Source organism: Choristoneura fumiferana, chromosome 10, assembly GCF_025370935.1.
Source record: "Choristoneura fumiferana chromosome 10, NRCan_CFum_1, whole genome shotgun sequence".
Lineage (NCBI taxonomy): Eukaryota > Metazoa > Arthropoda > Insecta > Lepidoptera > Tortricidae > Choristoneura > Choristoneura fumiferana.
The window spans coordinates 14449706-14469959 of NC_133481.1; the positions used below are offsets into that span (position 1 = coordinate 14449706).

General features: G+C 36.5%; 1 protein-coding gene across 1 annotated transcript in view; it reads left to right on the forward strand.

The window, feature by feature from the left end:
- LOC141431769 (uncharacterized) overlaps nt 1-20254 on the forward strand; it is a 161066-nt gene that overhangs the window by 47573 nt on the left and 93239 nt on the right. The window contains exon 3 of the mRNA XM_074092948.1: nt 8881-9048. Within this exon, the coding sequence (XP_073949049.1) occupies nt 8881-9048 (168 nt within the window). The remainder of the gene's footprint in view (nt 1-8880; nt 9049-20254) is intronic.

Consider the following 20254-nt stretch of genomic DNA (forward strand, 5'->3'; position numbering starts at 1 on the left):
TTTTTAAACGGTACGTTTTATCAAAAAGTAGCCTAGACAAAAATTACAGATCTTAAAATTATCCACAAAAATAGTCCTCATACTTTTTTTTAAGAATTACTATTCCTGAGATATCGCGATTACTAAGAGTTGCAGGAGTCATACGTTCTACATGATAGCACATTTATGCCACGTATACAGGGTGACTGGTAATTTGACCAATTCCTTGAAAGGGGTTATTCTAGAACTTATTTGCAATGTTTCTGGTCCAGTAAACTAGGGATCGAAATTTAAGTTTTTTCGAAAAAACACCACCATCACAAGTATGGTGATTCTTAGAAAAAAAAAACATAACAACCTTTTTTGTAGATAATTTTAAGATCTATAATTTTTGCTCAGGCTACTTTTTGATAAAACTTACCTTTTTTGAAAAAAAAAACAGAAAACCTGAAATTTTGAACTTTGACCACGAATAACATTTTTAACACATGGGATCAATGGGGACTTTTGACACTTTATTCCTAATGGTGTAAATAATTTATTGAATCAGGCGTTACTTTGCGGAGGTTTTATCAATAAACTAAAATAATTTCCTTGCTTTACAATAGCCTTATGCAAAATATGCGTTTCATGCAGTGTAAGGGTTACACAACTGGTAGCATGTTGTCGGTTGTGTCACTCTAAGATGAGCTCTGTTTTTCGAAATCACTTACAGGTGGAGGTGGAGGAACTGCATGAACACGCATACATAAGCTTAGCTATTGCGCACAAGGAAATTATTTTAGTTCTTTCCTAATGGTGTACCCAAAGTTTTCACCAAAATTCAGCTTTGTCGAAATTTTTGTAATTTGACCACTACTTTTATGGCTAAGTTGTCCGGATTATTATAGTTGGCCTATACATATAAAACAAATGATTAGTACGGTTCAAGTGGTTCAACACGCTGTTACAATTTTATAAAACAAAAATAATAATTCCGTTAATACATTTACCACTTTTCAGTAAGTATATTGTATCCTCACCCTAGTAAAAATCATAGTGAAATTGGAATCTCCAATTTACTGAGTCTTTATAAAGCTCAATAAAAGTACAGATAGAAGATTCTAATAGTAGATTGTACAACAAGAGCATAAAGCGCCGGTACGGCGAGGGTGGATAGACACATCGAGGGGAAAGTGGGTTTAATGCTCGATTTTTACACTGCTTTTCACTTCGATGGCGAGGAAATGAAATAGCAACAGTGGAAACAATTGTTCACTTACTATGTACCTTTTATTGTTCACGCATTACTATAATCTTATTTTTTTAGTTTTATTGAACTATTTTGACTGATTTGATTGATGTTTAGTTTTATATAAATTTAAAATAATTTAAAAAATATTTAGAAACTTCTTTGCTTATGACTGTTTATGCCTGATTGCCTTGGTCTTAGACGAAGATTTTACTTTATGCACTAGAGCATAAAATGTCATTTTATATATCGCCTAGATCCAGCATAAACACGAACTTTACGAGCATGAGAAGTGAAAAATATTTTTCAGAGATGATAAGTTTTGTGTTAGGCCGACGCCTCTATCCAGTTATATTGAAGCGACGTGTAATGGAAGCTCGAAAGATGAAAGTGTCTGCTGCCAATGGAAACGGATTTTTTTATTACTTTTTTAATAACAGCAGTAGATATTCGATGGGACTAAAAGGATTTCAGCTGTCATAAAATATGAAATATGCCATGTACAGAGTTAGCAGTTGCAGTAGATTACAGATTATTAAAGACTAGCTGTTGCCCGCATCTTTGTCCCACGGGAATTTTGAATTTTGTTAATAAGAATAGTATTGCTTTGCACTGCTGAAAGAATTTAAAGAATTGGTCCAGTATTTAAGTCAAAGTCAAAATATAAATTATTCGAATTAAGCTATAACAACCACTTATGATTTTGAATGTCAAAAAAAATCTATCACCGGTTCGGAAAAACCTCTGTTGAGAGGAATTTCGCAAAAAACTCAACGAGATACTATCGCCTACTTTTTGATATTAATAGATAAATTTCTAGATGGGTAAATATCTGCATACAAAAACGAACACACGCGCAGCGTTTGACGGTCTGAGATTGAATATATATTTTTTTACTTGCATTTGGTATTGGTTTTTATTCGCTTTTCTGATTAGAACATAACCTAACCAAAAAAAAGTTGGAAAACCCTCGACATTGTCACTTCAAAGTTCAATATCTCAAAAACGGCTGAACCGATTTTGATAAACATGCCTAAGAACCATCGCTAGAAAACCTGCTTTCAAATAAAAAAACCGCATTCAAATTGGTTCACCCGTTTAAGAGCTACGGTGCCACAGACAGACACACATAGCGGTCAAACTTACAATACCCCTCTTTTTGCGTCGGGGGTTAAAAATGTGAGTAGACGGATGTAAATAATTGCAAGGTATTAATTCGTTCATCATTTCTAAGCAGTACCATCTAATCCAACTTTAATTAACCGCCTAGTATCAACCTGTAGTAATTACTGAATTCTGACTAGACAGACTACGCGTGTTATTTGATATTAACATTCCGTTTCATGCTGAATTACGTGCGTGTCAGGTCAGACAAGCCTATTGATTACCGGAGCCCGAGCAGGAGAAACAAGCTGACTGACACGAATTATATTTTTTACCCAGATTTAGAAATAAAAGAGGTTTATTAATCATCATCATCGTCATCATCATCATAAGCCGGAACACATCCACTGCAAAACAAATGCCATTGCCACTTCTACTTGCATATTCATCGAGGTCATGCAGTCATGCACGTACTGGCGAACTACATATATTTTCTATTTTACGAGCTTTTAGCTATCTTGCAATGTTTGTGTGTTCAGGTCAAATCTTGCAAGTTGAATTTAACCGACATCTGGAGATTGAGTCAACATTGAATTGGGTACAGATTTGTAGTTTGAATGGCAATGCAAGAATAACAACTATATTTCGGGCCTTAATCACGACTACTATTTATTGGTAAAATTACCTCGATGTTTCGACCACATCACAGCGGCCGTGGTCACGAGTTGATTGCAGCATCGATAATATTATAATATAATGTTCGTTTAGCCGCGCGAATTGTTCGAACTACCCGCACCTGATTTTCCAGTACTGGCACATAATCACTTTGACACACAGCACTCATGATATCCTTCGATTTATCCAAAAATATATCTCGATTCCCACATCTTCCTATCACCGGTTTTCATGCAAAATAGATCTTGCACAGCATCCCGGTTATGAGTGAGAATCATGAAAGTTTAAAAGAAAATTCATTTATCATGGAAGTTTAAATGATTTTATTACTTTTATTAAAACATTGTAATGCAAATACAATAAATAAGTTAGCGTCTTATTAGTTGGTAAAGCTTTGAAATCTAATCAAAAAAATGCATTATTTCGTTAGATTGAATAATAATGTACTTAATGTAGAAATAATCATATAATTAATAAAAATTCGGGGCAATAATCAAAGACGATAGGAAAATGAGCTCGAGTTTTCTTGAAGAATGAACTCATCAAAGCGTCTACGTTAGTTTCTCGCAAAGGAAAATCTTGGGCGTAATAAAAATATTTCGACGTCATATTGAATGCAGCAGCGGCAGACACACGGCTCTTCGCTGCCTTTACAACCTTTGAGCACTTTAATCTGCCCCTCGGCACCGGCGCCTGCACGCCGAGAATTAATCTCGACAAGTCTATTCAACAACTCCTATTCAACATTTTATATAATATCAATGTTAATTACTTTACAGCGTTTTTGCAAACATTTTGATTGATGAGTGTAAACAAAATTTGCGCCAAGTTACAACATTTATCATGAATTTTATGACGCGGAAAAGACACTTGGAGTTATTGAGAGCATCAAACAGTGGGTAAGAAAATTTGCGAGAATTTACATAAAAACAAATTGGAACGAACGCTTCGGAAAGGGATATATTTACATTCAAGTCAATCTTGTCGCAGTGTTACCTAGTCGCGTAATATGAAATTGCTTATCGAAATTTCGGAGCGAAACTCGTAGAAGAAAATGACAAATCTGGAGCATCAATTCCTAACCTTACGCGTAAAATCCTCTAGCCAAAGTCGTCGCCTTTGACTCGCGAGTCTCACCACGTAGAAATGTTTGGGTCGGAACGTTTTTATTTTCATTTCAATTGAATAAAACGTGCTGGTAGCCTTTGATTATTCATTTGTCTATTGAAAAAGGTGACTGTGGTGACCGCCTTTTGTGAGCACGTAGTCACACCTGTAATAATGTCTTATTTTCTTCAATGAAATCAAATTGCAGAATACTTTATTTTTATTGCTGTCATTATCAATATTGGTTTTTAACTACCTCTGAAATATCTACAGTTCAGAAATTTTTGAGGATAAACACTTTAAATTATGCGGTCAATAAAATTTGCTTCATTGGAATAACGGAACCCCTATAAGATTACTGGTTGCAATCCAGCTAAGCCCCCCCCTTTAAATTCAAAATTAATTCGCCTAATATTTTGAAGAAAAATACAGAAAATGGTTCTTAAATTCTAGTTCAGAAAGACTTATCGCCTTATATACTGTATAGATTCAGGCGTTACTTTGCGGAGGTCCATGTTACAATATATTGCAATATATTGATATTCCATTTATTGTTAAGTATCTTCTTATATTAAAATTCTTATGGTTTTTAAAAGCGCGCTCGGTATCAAAATATTGGGGAAGAAAAGACCTCGAGTGGCGATCACGAACCGGAAGACAAGCATTGGCAGGCCTCCTACTTGATGGATTGACGCGTGAGAGTTGCGGGCAACCGGTGGATGCAAGTAGCGAGTTGTCGTTCATTGTGGCGCTTTAAGGCCTTTGTTCAACTCAACAGTGGACGCTTCGCTGATAATGATTATGTGCGTTATGTAGAAAGAAGGATAGATATTTTGGTGCGAGAGTCAGACCCGCACTTGCCGTTTTTTTTTTCATTTTCAATAGACTGCTTATTAGAGGCAGTTCTTTTCCCAATAATACCGGCTAATGACGTGCTTACTGTCGGTGGGCGTTTATGAAAAATCGAGACAAATCCCCTCAAAGTCGTGAGGCGTTCCGCTCATCCCCTTTGTTGCAGCGATAAGCCTAATGTTGCTTAGGGCGCTTAGAAGAATAATGGTGGGAATACGATGAATTTTGCGGTAGCAATTTTATTCGCGGAAGGTGACGCAGCGGAATCATATCACCAGAAAGGTCTTAATAAAGGACAATTTTTGTTTACATTTTACCGTGTTTCGGTATACTAAATAGCATTTTATCAGTCTTACAACAAAGAACTGTATCTGGGCGTCTTGCAATAGGTACTCAGAGATGTCAAACAAAGGTTGTTAGTTAAACTGATATGTCAAAAACTTATAATAAGAACAGAACTTTCTCGCGCACTTAAGCCACGGCCGCGCATATGGCTAAAAATTCCATTCTCATTTTTAATACAGCCATCAAACAGTCACTGTTTTCCAGTGTGGAGAATATGACAGCTAGTGAAAATAACTTGGAACGTCAAGGTCTCTATCTTAGCCCTCTGGGCTAGTAACATCGGCGTCTTGTGGTGTTTCAGATCCCCCAGTGTGCATGGGTGGTGTAGTTGTGTCACTTACGATCAGACGACCCAATTGTTGGTTGGTCACGCTTTTTTCATATTTATACCCAAGAATAGGTACCAGATACGGCAAAAAAGATATTTTCTATAATGCAATAAGAGAGAGTGAAAAAGAGAGAGTGAATTCTTGTCCCATTTGTACTTGTCATATCATTAAACAAACATGATTTCATTCATTTCACTTCGTTGAAAATAGTTTACAACTGTTTAAAACAAAATTATTGTTGGCAACCGACTTCGTATCTAGTATCTAAGTATAAACAAGAAGTAATTCTCTAGTTAGTCCAACTTAAATTCTTGTCATTTTCCGGTGGTATTAACGCTTCTCTAAACCGTTTCGGGATGTTTTGCTGTCACTTCAAGCCAGTTAAATATAATATGCTGTCCCCTTAAGTCCTCTCACGAAACTAATTACCTCCGATGTTTTAACGCTATATTTCACCTTCCTTTTTCCCCTTTTACATTTAAATTTTCACTTTCGTTCTTTGCATTGCCAGCCAGTTCAACTCGAGCTCTATCTCTCAACACTCAAGGTCCAAAACCGGAGAAACTAGGAACCCAGGTAAATAGGTCTGTTTTTAGCCAGCCGGTATTTGCTGGACATTTATTTTCTTTTGTTCTTTACATCCGAAGCGGGTTTTATAAAAGCTCCGTAGCAACGACCATTACTCAGCATTCGCAAAAGCTGTGCAGGTGTAAATCAAATCTGTAAAAGCAAGACTGGTGAGCCATAACGATAAGCCGACATACTTCTATGTTACGCTCGTAACGGTGCTCGATATATCTTAAATATTTGAGCATAAGGAAAGCTTTCGCCCGAACAGCCGGCTAGCATGATGCTTATTGTGGCCCTTGTTTTGTTTTTCCTATTTTCGTGAGCAAAGAATCTCCGCAGAATTGCGTAGCCGGTGGGAATAATCGACACGCTCTCTTTGGTGCATATTTATACGGAAAACTACAAATGGCCCTTCCTCCTTTTTCTTGGATGTGAGACAATTTGACACTACTGTAATTTTAACACGCTTCCCTATCCATCCCACTTTATTATGAATGCGAAAGTTTGTAAGTCTGATTGTTTGTTTGTTACTTCATCATGTCTAAACAGCCGAACCGATTTAGATGACATTCAGATTTACAGATAGTTCGGTATAGCAGGTAGGATTGTTTTTTTTTTGGGACTGTGTCAATTGGTGTCGAGTGTCCTATGATAAGTATTTATTTACTTATTTATCCCGGAACATTGCATAGTTCCTGCGGGATAGCGAAAAATTCTACGCGGACAGAGTCGCGGGCAACAGCTAGTTTTCTATAGTTAATAGATTAGACGCATTCAATTACTAAGTTTTATCAAGAATCTTCTAACCGAACGGATAGTCAACACGTTCCCAGCGAATGTTCTACTTTAAATTATTCAAAAGCAAAAGAATAAAAAACGTTCCCTGGAAAACAATAAGTATATATTACGTGAATGGTCCAAAGGTCAATAAAATAAATCGATGCTTCCGATGCCTAATCTTTATGTCCCAATTCCTGTGTAGTCAACAGTTCGACACAAAGGAAAAGGAATTCATCTGGAATCACCGTCGCGCCGTGAGAAAGTTCTACAGATTATTTACTACCTACTATAATAAATAATAGTTTTCAGGCCGTGGCCAACTTTCGGCTATAAAAATATTACTTTTATATGGTTTCCGTAGGATTTTTTTGTGTAATTTTTTTATGTGATTTACATAATCATAATACATAATCTTCTACACGGTGATGGTAGTAAATACCTATTTGACAGCAGCGACGAGTAATGACCATTATCTTTAGACCCGGAGAATGATACAGTTTTTTTATTCAAATGCAACACCTCGCAGTAGTATTTACCGACCTTGGGCTTCATGACAAGAAAATTAGTACGCGCAATGACTCATTTACCGACCACGGGTTTCATGACAAGCACATTAAGGTCGAGGGTTTTATTTGGGGGGTTGCAACCAAGGTAGCCTGCATGTTACGACACTGTTTACGAGCTAGTGTGATGAAAAGTATTAAAATAGTGAATTGACAAAAATAGTGAAACAGTTTGGCAGAGGTTTATAACTAACTAACTAATTTAACTCAGGGACCCAAAGAGGGTCTTGGCCTCCGAAACGAGAGCATGCCATCTGTCCCGATCGTGCGCAGCCTCTTGCCAGTCGTCGACTTGAAGACGTCGCAGATCCGCCTGGACACTGTCCTCCCAGCGGTACCTGGGTCGCCCAACCGGGCGGCGACCAGTCGGTCGTCCCACGTACGCTCTCTTGGCAGCCCGATCCTCTCCCATTCGAAGTAGGTGGCCGAACCAGCGAAGTCTGTGTGATTTTGTTACGCCGATGATTTATTTATTTATTTATGTTGGTTTCAGCCACCAGCTCCTGGATCTCTATGTTTTGTTGGCAGAGGTTTATAGTTATAAGTATTTCTGTACTTCTTTTGTTTATTATTTGAGTAAATAAATAATAAAAAACAAGTATGCAGCACAGACAAGCGTTAAACTTTTTAACTTAATTATACCTATTAAATTACTAAAACACATTTAAAAAGATATAGAAGTAAAATTTCTGAGTTTGATAGTATAAGTGTGAAACTTGCGACATATAAAGCGCAGTTAATGCAAAGCAAGCAAGAAAAGCTACGAACTATTTAAACAAATAACCATCTCATTGCTATGAGGATTGTCTCGCACCGAGCGCTAAGCTTCAGCCGGGACTGCGGTTCGTTTAACACATACGTACTTAATCTACATATTTTCATAAATCTGCTCTGCCACCAAAGCACACAGCTAACCAACGTAAATCAACAAGAGTAACGTTATACGTATTCTGCGGGCTAACTAAGTCAAGGCACGCAAACCGATATTTTACTTTGGTAACATCCGCTGCGTAACTTTGTACATTTTCATGTGTGATTTATACAACCAACGTTTTCAGGGCCATTGTCTGAGCAAAATACACTTTTAAAGGAAGAGGTTCAAGTATTTCATATTATCACCACAATAAACTTGACTGGAGTATTCAGAGGTAACTTATTTCTGGTCTATACGAGTCCAACTCCTGAGTACAGGTCTCTTCTCGGAGTGCGAGCTTTACCAGTAGGTAGTTCCCAAAAAATCCCTAAATTTCAATTAGTTCTTGGTTTAAGCGAACAAAGCTATAAAGGTTACTTTACTATTTTATAAAAACACAAATAAATCTAATATAGTCAATTTTGTTCTTAGGTTCTGACGCGGAGCCAGTGTGGAAGTTGCAGGACCCTGGCTTTGACCAGGGTTACGGGTCGGAGCGGTCTCCAGAGGATGACTACGTGCCTCCCATCGTCCCGGCGGCTGTCTCCATCGAGGAGTACGAGGCGGAACTGCGGACCGTGTACCCTTTCATCAATGATGGTAAGTGTTTGTTGTCCGTTCAATAGTTCGGTTTAGAGTTTTTAATATATCCAATATCATCGTGCTGGATATTGCGACATACTGAGGCCTTATTGTCTAACATAGTTGGAATCACAATCATTTTCACCACTTCTTTCTATCACACGGTATAAGACAAAGGTAGAAAGAGATGATGAATGCGATCGCGAACGTCAGCGCGTTAGACAATACACGGCCTCTGGGTGGCTTTTGTCTTATTTTGTATTTAATTAAGTAATTTTATTTTTATCTAAAATTTAAGTTTGAAGCAAAGTTACTGTCACCCTACGCCTAAGAAGTTAGTTATCTATTTAAAACTAATTCCGGAAATAAACTTAGACTTATGAGCTTATTGACTTGATTGACCATGCAGTTAGTGAAATTATGTTACTATTAAATTAATTAAATAATTCTGAGTAAATTAATTACTACAACACAAGCGTACGTAACATTCACTTTGTCTAAATGTAAGAAAATTAAGTTTACATATACCAGAGATCCTAAATATGCCCTAGGCACATATGGACGTAGGCCTCCCCCATAACCTGCAGTTGCTTCGGTTGGCCGCGGCCTGCATCCATCGTGAACCAGTGGCGTTGTATTGCCAATAGGCAGGCCATATAGTACAGAGAATAGACGGCCCTTGGAGCCGAAAAGTTCTTGAATGGAGACTGTGGATCGGCAAGCGCAGCGTAGGATACCCACCAACGATATGGATAGATGATCTGGTTAAAACCGGAGGTTCATGGTGGATGCAGGCCGTGTTCAACGAAAGCAACTGGAGGTCTGCAGGGCTACTACGAAATTAGAAAGTCGAAGTTCGTGTGGTTTGGTCCCTCTGACACTTATACTATTTAATAAGAGAGCGAGAGGGACGGTACGATAGGAACTTCAATTTTCGAACTTCGGAGTAGGCCCTCCGTGGGGGAGGCCGTCCTACGGCTGATATGGTGATGATGACGAGATAGCTACTCTCCCACTGATACAGGAAATTCACAATGAATACGATCTCAAACTTATAATTTTCCAACTTCGTGAACTCGTGGCAGCAACTCTCGCGTGATTCCGGAATTATTGAACCGTTTGACACAAGCACAACTTTCTCGTTAAAATCATTGAACGAAATTGTTTACGCTGAAAATAACTCATTAAGCATTGTGAAATGCCTGTGATTGGCGCGTGAACAGAATTTTCCGTTAGCAGATTACATATATTTTACTTTTTAACACGCTTTTATTATTATGCTCACTTGTCTAATCTTTCAACTTGAGTTTCGCCCAATTCTTATTGTGGTGTTGACACGAAACTTAGCTGTTTATTTCTGATGACAATTTAATAATATGGTACCATCGAGCTGGTCTGATGATGCAGCCAAAAGCTGGAAACCGGACCTAAAAGACCAACGATGGAGCAAACATGCTTGTTTACCATTCGGATCATCATGAAAGCATGTTTTTTTTGCTTTTTCAACTAAATATAATTATATTCAACGTTGTAACCAAAGGATTTACCTATTTACGCTGAGTTAGTAGCAACCACTCTGGGTAATCTTCTTTGTCAATGGATACGAGTAATACCCTTATAACAAGTGATTTTATAAATTTACGTTCCTTATTTACACACGTATTTTTCGCTTGGGATGTGGGTAAGGCTCACGAGCGCTTTGCCCGCCTGTTCCAGTGTGTTATGAATATTGGTGCATACAATAACTATTGGCGTCAACTTCTGATACAAGTAGTTTTTCTTTGAAGTGAAGTATTCATCCTTATATTAGTAGAAACGGGCCATCGTTCGTATGCGTCAATATTCATAACACACTGGAACGGGCGGGCAAACCGCTTGTGAGCCTTACCCATTTACTATTGAATGGTTCGACAGAACTGCTAGGCTTGTCACTAGTGGCTCTAAGAGTTGTAGAGCTCGGAAGCCCGTCTTTACGTTCTCAACCAACATAGCACCGCCATTTTGATAAAAAAAAGTTGTTGGGAAAGACGATTTGTAAACAATAAATTCAGATATCCGCTGGACATCTGGACAGACATACGAAAACATTGCCCAAGCTAAAATGGAGTCGCTTCGCTCGCGCTTCACACTCGCTCGGTTTATTAGTATGTAAGTTGCGGCGGAAATGTACCCTTGTACATTAATTAAATAGATTACTTTTTAACTATTTAAATAGAATATAAGAGTCCATAATTATATTTAGTATTATGTACTCGTACTTAGTCAAGCTATGTTAGACATGTTTCGGACCAATCCGTATTCCCTTGTCAATGTATCCTAGCTAACCAAAAACCTTATGCATTATTGTCGAGATCCAACTAAATAATATACATACCAAATGTTATCATATGTAACAAACACAAATAATCACGTACTATATCATACTTTATGGTATTATACGTACTAAATATGATTTTATTGAGCAATTTCCAACAATTTTATTTCGAACACTATATCCAGAGGACGCTGTCTGCTTCACTGTAAAGAATTCATGTAACAGACACATGATAAATACTCGTAGCATCAATAGCAATACACTGAAAAGCGTTATAGCAAAATTGCGCCGAACATTCGAATGCAATAACTTTCCAGCTTTTTAGTGGGACGCTACAATTTTGCAGCTTTACGATAGGTCACTCGGACTTTGTAATATTGTCAGAGCGTCCACACTTCGCTAGTATTTTCACTGCTTTGTTTCTCTTTATAACCTCCTTATTCGTAAATGCTTGTTAACATTCGTTTGTTTTTAAATGCCACTTTATTATTTTGTCTGTCTGTTTTCTTTCTGTATATGTACCTGTTTCTGCATCGCTTACTATAGTAGCAGTGTTCAATGAAGACCTACTGTATTGTATTTTATTGTCATACATACAATGTTGCACAGTCTTGACTGTCTTACATGATAGAACTATCTAGAAATATCTAGTTACTGTGGTCACGAAGAAACAAGGTAATTTTAAAGGTTAGTTTAATTTTATTTAAGTTTCATTAATTTAAGTTAATTAATTATCACCACCATCAGTTAAACTACCAAAGTCCTAATTCCAGGCGTACGGGACAAAATTTACACAAGAACGCATTTAACTGCAAAGTAATTCTAACAGTACCTAAACCAAGCGGTTCTTAATAACACTTTATCATCAGAAACTCGGTTGGTTCGACTTGGCTTAAAATAATCCTGTATTTCGTGTACATACATACGTACCTACATTTGTATTCTATAGGAAGGTAGGTACATACTAGTTCACGGACGATCTGAACTAGTCAATTGGCATTTAGTTCTGCATGTTGGACCAACAACGGCCAACTTGAGGGACGCGGTTATACGTTAGAGCGGGTGGAAATACATGGTTCTCATTTTGTTGATGTTGTTCCAATATAATGGAGAGTAAGATAAATGCCAGCTGACAATATTTTTTATGAAAAACAAAATTATTCTATAAAAGTTACATAAAACTAAAAATTAGGTACCTACTTAAAAAAAAGTACTTACATAGTACTAATTTTACAATGTTCTGGTGTCCCCTTTTTAAGTAACCCACTGCTGGGCACAGGCCTCCTCTCAAAATGAGAGGGCTTGGGTGTTTGTTTTTTTGTTGGGTCCACCACGCGGTCCCAATGCGGATTCAAGAATTCAAGAACAGTATAAAATATTGTAAATGGTTATAGAACCTGACGAGACGAGAACTTATGACGAACTTTTGAAGTTCGTAAGTTTTTTTAAATGAGTGATGATAATTTAGAATGAGTTTTTTTGGTGTCTATAATGACTCGTCTGATGATGAAATTTACAACTTGATCTTTAACAATAACTGTGAACTTATATTGTGTACAAAACTTTTGTTTTTACTTTGGGCCGAAAAAAGTTACGGGTACTTTTTATTAATGAACTGAGCAGTCTGTCAAAGTTAACAGAAATCTGTAAAAAACACGGTAGAGTTATTAGGTATATTCAAGTATACAAATCATGCTCCTGTAGTATATTACTGTGTTGTATGCGTGGGAGAATTTACATCCCACGTGTGGGCACAGAGAAGGGTGGTGCTGGCCATTAATCCTCTCGCGGTCCTGGGTCCAACGCTGATTAGCAACTTTACACAAGTTGAAATATTACTTTACAGTTTTAGGGTCCTGTGTACAAAGGTACCAATAGGACCCTATTAGATACTAAGGCGGGCGGTATGATATCTTTCGGTCTGTCACAGAGCTATACCTTTTAAACCTTGATTGAGGTAGACATTTTATATTTTCACAGGGTGTGTCGTGGCTGTAACATCATATTTAATGGTAAAAACCGTTGAAAATTAAAGACGGTTTTCATACTAAAAAGCCGGACTAGTGCGGTTTACGTATTTAGACGTTAAGCAAATTCCCTATGTTAGGTTCTTTAAGTACCTATCATAGAATTCTTATACGTAATTTTTCCTGTAATCTTTAGATATAGGTAGAAGTACATAATTCCTGTATACATTTTTTTAAATTTTAGGTCTTGTAACCTTGTACGGACTCCTATAAATGTATATATTTTACTCAGCGTTTCTGCTCGCTCTTAATAAATATTAATTGTACGGAACCCTTCGTGTCGCATTCTAACCTTTTCATACATATTATTATATTGATACTGAATTTGCATATTCACAAAAAGTAAATCTTATTTGTCTTTTGTACGTTGATGTTCACGGTAACTGCCTCCTGTTGAATGTAAAATGAAAATTTCCGTATAACGAAAATACACTAACGACCAATTTAACGTATTCATTGATTTTAATATACATGCGTTTCGGACTACAGTTCCATGCTGGTTTTAATTATCGGAATCATTTTATTAACTAAGTGAGACTTGGAGCAGAGAGCTATGGAATGTAAAGAAAAAGCTCACACTATTTTTTTTTTTCAAGCATAACCCGCTCTGAGAATAGAGTAGCGACTTAGAAGAAGGCTCAAAAGGGTTTTCACCGCGTTATCTTTTTTTAAACCTTAATATTATTACTGCTTGCCTTAACTTAGTTTTAAATATCATTGATTATATATGTATTTTAGTCTGTAAGGTATTTTATTGTATGGGCCAAGTTGCCCGAAATAAATGGATTTAGTAAATATTTAAGTATTTAGTATTTTAGTATAGATTTAGTATTATATTAACATTGAAACACTAAGAGTACTTATTGATACCATCCCCTAAACATTATTCAATCACGACATCGTAGTCAGCCTAGACATAGTTCGCGCTCGAGCTGTTAGTAATTAACCTGATTGAGTAACTCAACTGTCAAGCTCTATCACTATTGCCTTAAAAACTTCCATGACATTCAACGCGCGTTGACATAGTTACGTCACCATCATAGCGAATTTCAATCGTAGTGAATCCCCGATGGATTTGATTAATATCTGTGATAAGCCATCGATCAAATTAAGTTTTAATGGAGTGCTAATAACTGTTGTTGCTAAAGCATTCCACTCCAAGTAAGGACTAATTACGCTCTTAGAATAGTGTTACACTTTATAATTTTAATACCTGATTAGATTAAAATTACTTTCTAAAATGTAGAGAGCTCTACCTTAGTTGTTATTTAAAGTTACGTACATATATTATAATTATATTAGTCAAAATAAAATCATAAATTCAAAAAACTTTCTTGTCAAAAAAACTAAAAAGAAGAAAACAAGTCTAGAGCTCTACAACTCTTCTTCTCAAAGGTAACATGAAGTTCAACAGTCGGGACTCACTAAGAATTTTTGAGCTGGTCACAATTTGAACGGGTCCTCACATATGAATACTTTCATACATAAAGTCTGCATCGACCGGTGGTCGAACCCAGGACGATAAGCTTTATAGTCAAGTTTTCTAACCGACGGCTAGTCGTCAATTGTGGAAAGATTGGGAACTGGGCGTGGGAAATGTAGCACTATGCTCACTAAAGGCTGAAATGAGAGCCCTAAAAGACTCACATAATTCTGTTTTCATTATGTGTAAACTATAAAAAAATAGACATGCCTAAAAACAACGCAAATGTCTACATAAATATTTAACAGGACCCCTATATTTCAGCCTTTCAACCCTTTGGAAATGAATAAAATATTTAGTGATGCCGATAAACTTGACTATCAATAGAAGTAATTTTGCGACTGTCAATAGATATTTACCTTTTACAGACATGCTTGTAATAAAATGATGTGGACTTTCGACGGTAGTTCTGTTTGAGCAACACAAAAGTGTACCTGTAGACTTTTTTGTGGTTAAGTGAGATTTTGTTGCTCAGACGTTTTTTTTAAGGTTTTGTACCGACTGTGCAAAGTAAATGGGACGCCATGGCTAAGCCTCCGTCATCTGTCCGTCTGTTACATGACTGAATATTTTAGGCTACGTACTAAAACAGTTAAAAAATCAATTCTGACTATCTTTCTTGTCCGTCGGGTAGGTTACGCTTACAAAAAGTCAGAATTTTGGTTGCATTGGTTGGCATTGGTTTACATTACGCTCATGAATTTTAACAAGCCTCAAAAATTCACCTCATCATTAGTTTTCTATTGCATGTACCTGCAGAAAACAGTTTTGTTAAGAGGTCAGGCACCCTCGTATCCCACGTCAAGTTCGGACACATGTAGGTACTAACGAGCAGAGAGTTGACTTCTTCGCCTACGAGTTCAATTGAAGTACTTGGTATAAGTATCTAAGTATCATTCATACTTTTGAAGATTTGATGTGAAGTTTTCTAGATTATTTATTTAATGCATAAGTTTCTTATTATTAATGCACTAGAAAATATGTACCGTGTGTGCAAGTGTAATATATGTATATAATGTAATGTGTAATGTATGTATGTAATGCATGTGTTTTCGTGAAGTTGTAGCTTTGTAATATATTTTGTTATTTTGCCGATTCTTATAATAATAAAAAATTGCTATATACAAAAAAAGCCGTATAGAGTAGTGGCCTAGAGGTTCGCCTCTCAAGCAGAGGATCATGGGTTCAAACATGGGCTTGCAAAATTAGATTGAAATTTACCACGTGCTTTACGTTGAAGGAAAACATCGTGAAGAAAGCTGTACAAACCTGCGAAACAATTCAATGTGTTTGAAGTTCCCAATCCGCATTGGGCCCGCATGGAAACTATGGCCCATGCCGTCTTATTCTAAGAGATCTGTCTATGCCCAGTAGTCGAACGTATATAGGCTGGGATGACTTAAATAATATTAAAAAAAAATAACACAGTTGTTAACTATTCCGCGTAAGTAAGATCTTGAAGTCTTTTTTACAAAGTGCGCTTAAAAAGCTAGCGTTTTACTTGGGCGCCAAGGTTTGGTTTGGGCATCAAGTACCGTGATAAGGAAGGGTGCGATAAAATACGATTTGAATCTAGACGTTTTGCTCAAATTGATTCTACCACTTCTGTCACCCTGTAAAAGAACGGGGTTGATTTAGGCACTTGCTTTTTTATGCTGAGCCTTAGAAAAAAAAATTAAGGCCAACAATCCGTTTGATTGATTGTCATGTCTACTTGACAAGTTCGATGTAGAGTGGTTCTCAAAATATGAGCAATGAGTGATTCAATTCGGGACGACGTCTAGAAAATTATATGAAAATATTTTTTTTAAAGATGTGTTTTTGTTTTTACGCTTTCCAGTTTAAAGTAATTAACTGATAGTGATTAAAATTGGTATGGAGATATTTTGAGACCCAGAAGAGTACAGTCAGCAACAAAGATACGAATACAGCCAAATTGCAAAAAATATATATACACGACCTTAATGTTCTGGCAATAAATTCCTGTATACATTTTTTGGCACTTCAAACGTATGTAGATATGTTTTTGTTGCTGACTGTACATAGGATAGGTTCTATCCCGAAAAATGGAATAGTTCCCGCGTTCTTCGCACAGGCGAAGAATATGTTTATCACGTGACTATACAGATAGTACCTATATAATATAAACTGTGTAAATACTTAATTTAAAACCTCAGTTAATAACGTTTATTAATTCAATAGGCTTCATTAAACAAATACACGGTTTAACGTGCTAATCCTCCATATTTAACATATTGTGCGAGTAAACAATGACGCAGTGACGTCATCGGGGTAATTGCACATCACGAGATTAAATTAAGTGTCAACTTTGCCCGGGGAAATTTATGTATCGACTGAACGCTTAATTTTTCACGAAATATGAAAATTGCTTGGTATGCTGCTTTTAAACATCTGTTGGTTTGTCTATGGCATTGTAAGAGCCAAGGGGCATGATCTATCTCATGGTACTTATTATTTAAAAAAAACTCTTGTTAATAAACCTGCGTCGTGTAATAGTTAACACGTGAAATACTTTTAACCTTGCAAAATTGCACTTTTCTCGTGGGATAGCGATAACTGAATTGTTCGCAGTCCAAATCGCGGGTTACAGCTTGTCTAAATATAAAACTTCGAAACTATTCTTTATTGCTTTAGAAAGTACATAAATGCTTTATTTTTTAGTAAATATTTGTAGTACCTAATGACGTCACTGAAGCATTGAGGCATTTATTTCATTATACACGGCATTAAAAAATATTATAAAACGTTGCTAGCATTTTACCGCGGATTTCCTGGCATAAAGCATTTTGTCTGACGGTAGAAGTGAAATTCAATTTTTACACTAAATTCCCTGTATTCGAAATGCCTGTGAAAATTTCAAGTTTTTAGATACGGGAGTTGAGATTTTGGGGCTTAAAAAATGCGTGGGTACGTTCTGATCCTGTGGAAAAAATCGGAATAAAAAGTAGCATATGTATTAATCCAGAGATTCATATATCTACGTGTACCAAATTTCCAAGACCTTCCAGACGTTTTACCGTAAAAGAGCAAGCACACGCTTTCAAATTGTCACATTTATAGGTAATGTTAGTAGGATTCAATTGAAACCAAGTATAATAAATTCATACTTGCCATATTGGCTTTCGCAAAATAATTTACACTTATTTCTGAACATCGATAATTGAATTCTCTAAGGGCATATTGGCAATATCAGTATCAAATCGAATGGCGACGAAATGCCTGACGCCATATTTAACAGCACATTTGGGCATGGGTGGGGGCCGTTGTGAGCCTTTTTAATTAAGTCTGTACGTTAGGCTGCCGAATGACCCTTCATTTCCATAATTCCTGGGATCCAAATTCGATACAACGCGTAATTATAATGCTCAGGACGATACAGATTTGCGTCTTGACAATGATATTATAGAATATTTTTCAAGCAGTTTTCCTAAAGTGAAAATTTTGTGTGTTTGTTACTCTTTCACGCTAAAACTGGTTAATGGATTAAATGAAGTATGATAATTATGTTGATAGTTGGACATCTAGAATAACATTATAGGCTATTTTTTTATTCCGATATTTCTATAGGATTACCATGAGCATTTAGTAAAATACATGAATTTCAATATTGGTGTTCACATGAATGAATAACATGTAATGGCTAGTAAGTTTATAAAAAAGGCGTTGCTGCTTTTGACAGCATCACAAAAAGATGCAAATTATATTATAGATTTAATCATTTTGACTATCAACCTTTGTTAAAGTAAAAGTAGAATCGCCAGTATCAGAGCAGGTGCTACCCCACATTTACACATAAACTAAAAACCTGTCAAGAACACTACTTTTAATAAAAATAACAGCTAATTTTATTTTTCAAGCTAGGTAAACGTACAAAGTCTCCACTCCTAAGCTGTAACATAATAACCGGATTACTGTTGCGGTAACGGCTCGATTACCCGCATCATGTTACCGTCAAACGTGGCAACTTTGCCATAGTCTACTTTTAGCGATAAAGTGTGTTATTACTTTGAAAAAATGGCTAATAGCTACTCCAAATATAAAAGTTTCATTGGGACTTTCTCTCAGCCTAATGTATACACTTTTGTGATGATGTGTTATTTATTACTAAATGAAATTAGCCGATAGTAATTCGCAACAAAAAGATTTCAGTTGTCAATAAATGGTTTACGGGCAAAGTTGCTTACAGAAGGTAAAGTTGCCACATTTGACGATAGCATTTTTCTATTACCACCTACTAAGGCTTGCTATACTTAGAAACATCAGAAAAGAACACTGATACGAAACTTAATGTAGCGGAAAATTGCTCGGACGATACAAAGATGTCTCGGATAAGCGACTTAGTACGACTGACCGACTTCTGCCCGTGCCTGTCCCCAAGTCAATTTTTACATTTAATAAATCGTATTGGCGTTATGTAGATTGAAAATGTAAGCCAAAACGGAGGTTAATAATAGTAGGTTTATTATAAATGCGAAAATTTGCGAGTGTGTGTTGCGTGGTCAGATTTTTTTTCTGCACTTTGAGACTACTCGTATAAAAAGCTTTTATTTATCTTGCAATGTATGTTTGCAACTACGGGACAAATCTTGCAAATTAAATTAGACCCACTTCCAGTGGTCGGATCTACTTGAAATTTGGCATGCTTAGGTAAGTCCGGTGACAATAGGTACGTTAATCTGGTAGTGAAATTCTGATGGTCGAGCCATAGGATCATCTCTGCAAGAGTTAACTCCGCAATTGGTAGTGGCATCAACTTGAAATTTGGTACGGAAATGTAGTTTGGATGACAATGCAAGAAAAATCAACAAAAAGTACAGGCAACAAAAAAAACATTGCTTACTTACACAATAGAACATACTTATAAATTATGTACATACTTTAATGAAGTGCAATGGCTCCTAATTTTTGTCCTTACAAAAAATCGTCATTTTTAGGGCTCCGTAGTCAACTAGGAACCATTATAGGAACCATTATAGTTTCGCCATCTGTCCATCTGTCTGTCCGTCTGTCTCTCCGCGGGTAAGCTCAGAGACCGTTAGTACTAGAAAGCTGTAATTTGACATGAATATACATATCAGTCACGCCGACAGTGGTACAATAAAAAAAAGTAAAAATATTTTTTTTAGGGTACCTCCCATAGACGTAAAGTGGGGGTGATTTTTTTTTCTCGACTAACCCTATATTGTGGGTTATCGTTGGATAGGTCTACAACAACACACAACACATAATACAACACACAATTTTTATATTCAGTGACCTGTTTGCGAAATATTCAACTTTAAAGTGCAAATCTTCATTAAAATCGAGCGTCCCCCCCTCTAAAATCTAAAGTATTGGGTGGAAAAATTTGAAAAAATTCAGAATGGTAGTAAATATATA